A 3,048-nucleotide genomic window follows, 5' to 3' on the forward strand; every position below is an offset into this window, starting at 1 on the left:
ACGAGATCGACGAACAACACAACTAATGATCGGGCGATTCGAGCATCGTGGCCCAACTGGACGACGATTTTCTTACCGATATTTATTTTCCAGATTACTTTTCCATCGATCTGTGACTTATACATATACCTAAATAAAAAAGGAATCGCTCGAAATCAAAGTAGGGCGAGCGCCTCACCTCGCTCTACCCACAGCTCCGACCCAACTGCAAGTTCAGTACGCCAACTACCGAATATGTAGAAAAACACATGGCCAACTCTGGATGTTATCAGAAGATGAAGTCACGCACCGATGCAATGGTGAGGATCGGCGTGCCCCTTGGCTACGGGATGTGACGGGGTGCATGCTCTCTGGGCATGACCCCCTATCACTTCCATAACCACTGATAACGACACGGTAATCCTCGATGGAATTTTAGTTGCAACCGTTGAACTTAGCTCGCCATGAGCAGAACAGTGCTGTGCGCCAGAGTTATGGTATACACCGCCAGAGTCTAACAAATCTTATATTTTTCATTGGTGAAAGTTGCCCTTTAAATTTTTTAACGGTTGTATTCAAAGAGAACCCGTCTAACAATTCGTACATATATATACCACTGTCAAGCGAGTGCATTCTCTATATGCTTCACGGGTCGCAAGGTAGAAAGAAAGTTGGTTTAAGCATAGGAAACATGGGCAAAGGAATATTTTATCTGCGGGACTAAATTGTATGGGGGAGTTCACAGTTTATGTGACCAACATTTTTATTGGAATAAACATATATAGAAGACATCCTTTAAATATAATCAAACTGAAGCACATATAAATTCATCATAGTACAAGTAGGAGCAATGCTGTACTCAAAATAAGAAAAGAAATGTGTCTGTCGACCTCAACAGCTAGCTATCTATTACTCCTTGGAAGGGTCGAGGACGTGCCCCGCGAAGACAACAGCTCCGGTTGCCTCCTCCACTATGTAGTAGGCAAATGGATGGTCGGCAATGAAATCCACCTGCGGAGGTGTTGGAGGTGACGGAGGCCTTGCGCATCCAAGAGCCCCAACCAACACAGTGACAGCGGCGGCTTCAGTTCCTTCCTCATTTACCTCGACAACAGCCTTGTGGATAACATCCCCCACCACTATCGGCAAGCCAGAGCCATCGCCCTCCACCATTTCAGATAGGTTGCCACGCTCACAGAACGGCAGCTCAAGCCCTAGCTTCTTGAGCACGGCGACGATGCTGCTATGGAAGGACAGCTTGAACTTTGGCATCCGGAACTCGCGGAGGGCGATTTGCTGCTCCGGCAGGTGGTCGTGCAGGAACCCAGGTCGGGACGCAATCGTGTCCAGCAGCCCCCACAGGCCGTCATGGGCGTCCGGGAGAAATATGCACATGGAGAACTGTGTGTACCCGGTACGATTGGAGCCGGAGAACACCGACCGAGCAGCACACTGGGATGGATAGGCGTTGCCTGCCCAAGGATCAGGCTTGTAGCGGTTGCCAAATGCATTACCAGGGTAGCCAGTCCGACCTGGAACATGGGGGAGGGCGATATATGGTGGGTTAGGAGGGTGGCCAAACCGACCAAGTGCACCATTAGGATATGGCCTGGGATAGGCGTACGGAGAGGTGGGGTTGCGGAATGGAGGAGGAGGATAGGGACGATGACGGAAGTATGGTGGGGGTCCGGTGGAAATATAATTTGCAGACCGACCCCGACGGTTGTATGAAGCCCTCACATGGGCATGGGAATAAGGAGCACCATGGTCGGGGCCGCCATACTCACCGGACTGACCAACACGGCCATGGTTGCACCATGGGATAGGGACGATGAGAATCAAGCCCAAATAAGGAGGAGGATGCACATGTTCCTCGTGATCTGGCGCAACCATTTTGTACCGGAGTTTTAGTACCTTGAACCCGTCGTGCACGGCGACGAACTGCGACATCGTACTCTGCATGAAGGGCACGGCGACCTGGCTGCGGGCGAGCCGGTGGAAGGGTTCGTGCACGGTGTACCTCCTGTCGAACGGCTGGTCCTCCCACTTGCCCTTAAAGTACATGGCGTTGCCGAGGACGACCCGAGTTGTTGCCGGATTTATCGATCCTTTGGGGAGAACGTTGCGGATGAGGTTCCTGGTCACCTGAGCCGCCCACGCGTTGATCTGGCCACGCGTTTCCTCCGGTGCGCCCTGGAAGTTGACTGTGCTCGCCTCGGCCTTGTACGTGCCCACGACGGCCTCGCGGAAGGCCGGCTTCAGCGGCCGCGAAAGGTCGCTCCACACGCCGCATGCGAACGCCACACGAGGACCGCCCGAGGCGGACCTGTCCTGGAGCGCGTCCGCCGCCATGCGGGACACGAAGCTCTCGAGCTCGCTACACGACCGCGCGCCAAGGATGCGGAGGATCTCGTCCAGGGTGGTGTCCCTGGCGCCGGCGGCCAGGAGCGACAGAGCTGTGTAGATGGACAGCGGCGAGAAGACGAGTTTGGTCCTGGGGTTTTCGTCCGCGAGGCGCTTGTTGAGGCCGGCGGCAAGCTGCGCCAGGCCAGAGCCGGACTGCGGCGACTTCTTGGCCGGCCAGTCCATCGTGGCCGCTCTCAGTCGCAGGAGACGTAAGTACTGATCGTTCGTGGCTATTTTGCTTTGCTTGGAGACGTAGGGCATCCGATCTGATTTGGATTTGGATTCGGTTCGGTTGCTTCCTTCTTTCCTCTTGTTTGACCGTCGAACGTACGTCGGTTTCACGTGATGGCTAACATGACTAGTTTGAGTTATTACCCAGCTAATACGGCCTCCCTGCATCTCTCCTAGCTTTCCTTTTATAGTATACTATCTTTGTCGGAAAATACGGAGAAGAACCTGGGTACCAGCGCACTGCGCACCCAATCTGCAAAAGAAAAAGTAAATTCAAAAAAAGTTTAAAAATTTTCAAATCTTATTCGGTACCAAACATAATCAAGTATTGTAGTCGTATAAAAAGATTCGTCAGAGAATGACATCCATTGCATCCTGGGTCGAAGATTTGGCAAAAAACGCTATATACAAGTACTATACATGCTATATTGT

General features: G+C 52.4%; 1 protein-coding gene across 1 annotated transcript; it reads right to left on the bottom strand.

Annotated features, from left to right (window-relative positions):
• Positions 1 to 871: 871 nt before the first annotated feature.
• Positions 872 to 2,577, bottom strand: LOC123083222 (putative serpin-Z8). The gene has a single exon (XM_044505315.1). It carries the CDS (start codon positions 2,566 to 2,568, stop codon positions 889 to 891), a length of 1,680 nt encoding a protein of 559 aa, XP_044361250.1. The 5' UTR covers positions 2,569 to 2,577; the 3' UTR covers positions 872 to 888.
• Between the last annotated feature and the right edge of the window lie 471 nt (positions 2,578 to 3,048).

This window comes from Triticum aestivum, chromosome 4A (assembly GCF_018294505.1).
Source record: "Triticum aestivum cultivar Chinese Spring chromosome 4A, IWGSC CS RefSeq v2.1, whole genome shotgun sequence".
In the NCBI taxonomy this organism is placed as follows: domain Eukaryota; kingdom Viridiplantae; phylum Streptophyta; class Magnoliopsida; order Poales; family Poaceae; genus Triticum; species Triticum aestivum.

What these genes read in the sequence shown, in the direction of transcription:
- LOC123083222 (XM_044505315.1), bottom strand. Translation starts at nt 2,568, where the DNA reads ATGGACTGGCCGGCCAAGAAGTCGCCGCAGTCCGGCTCTGGCCTGGCG.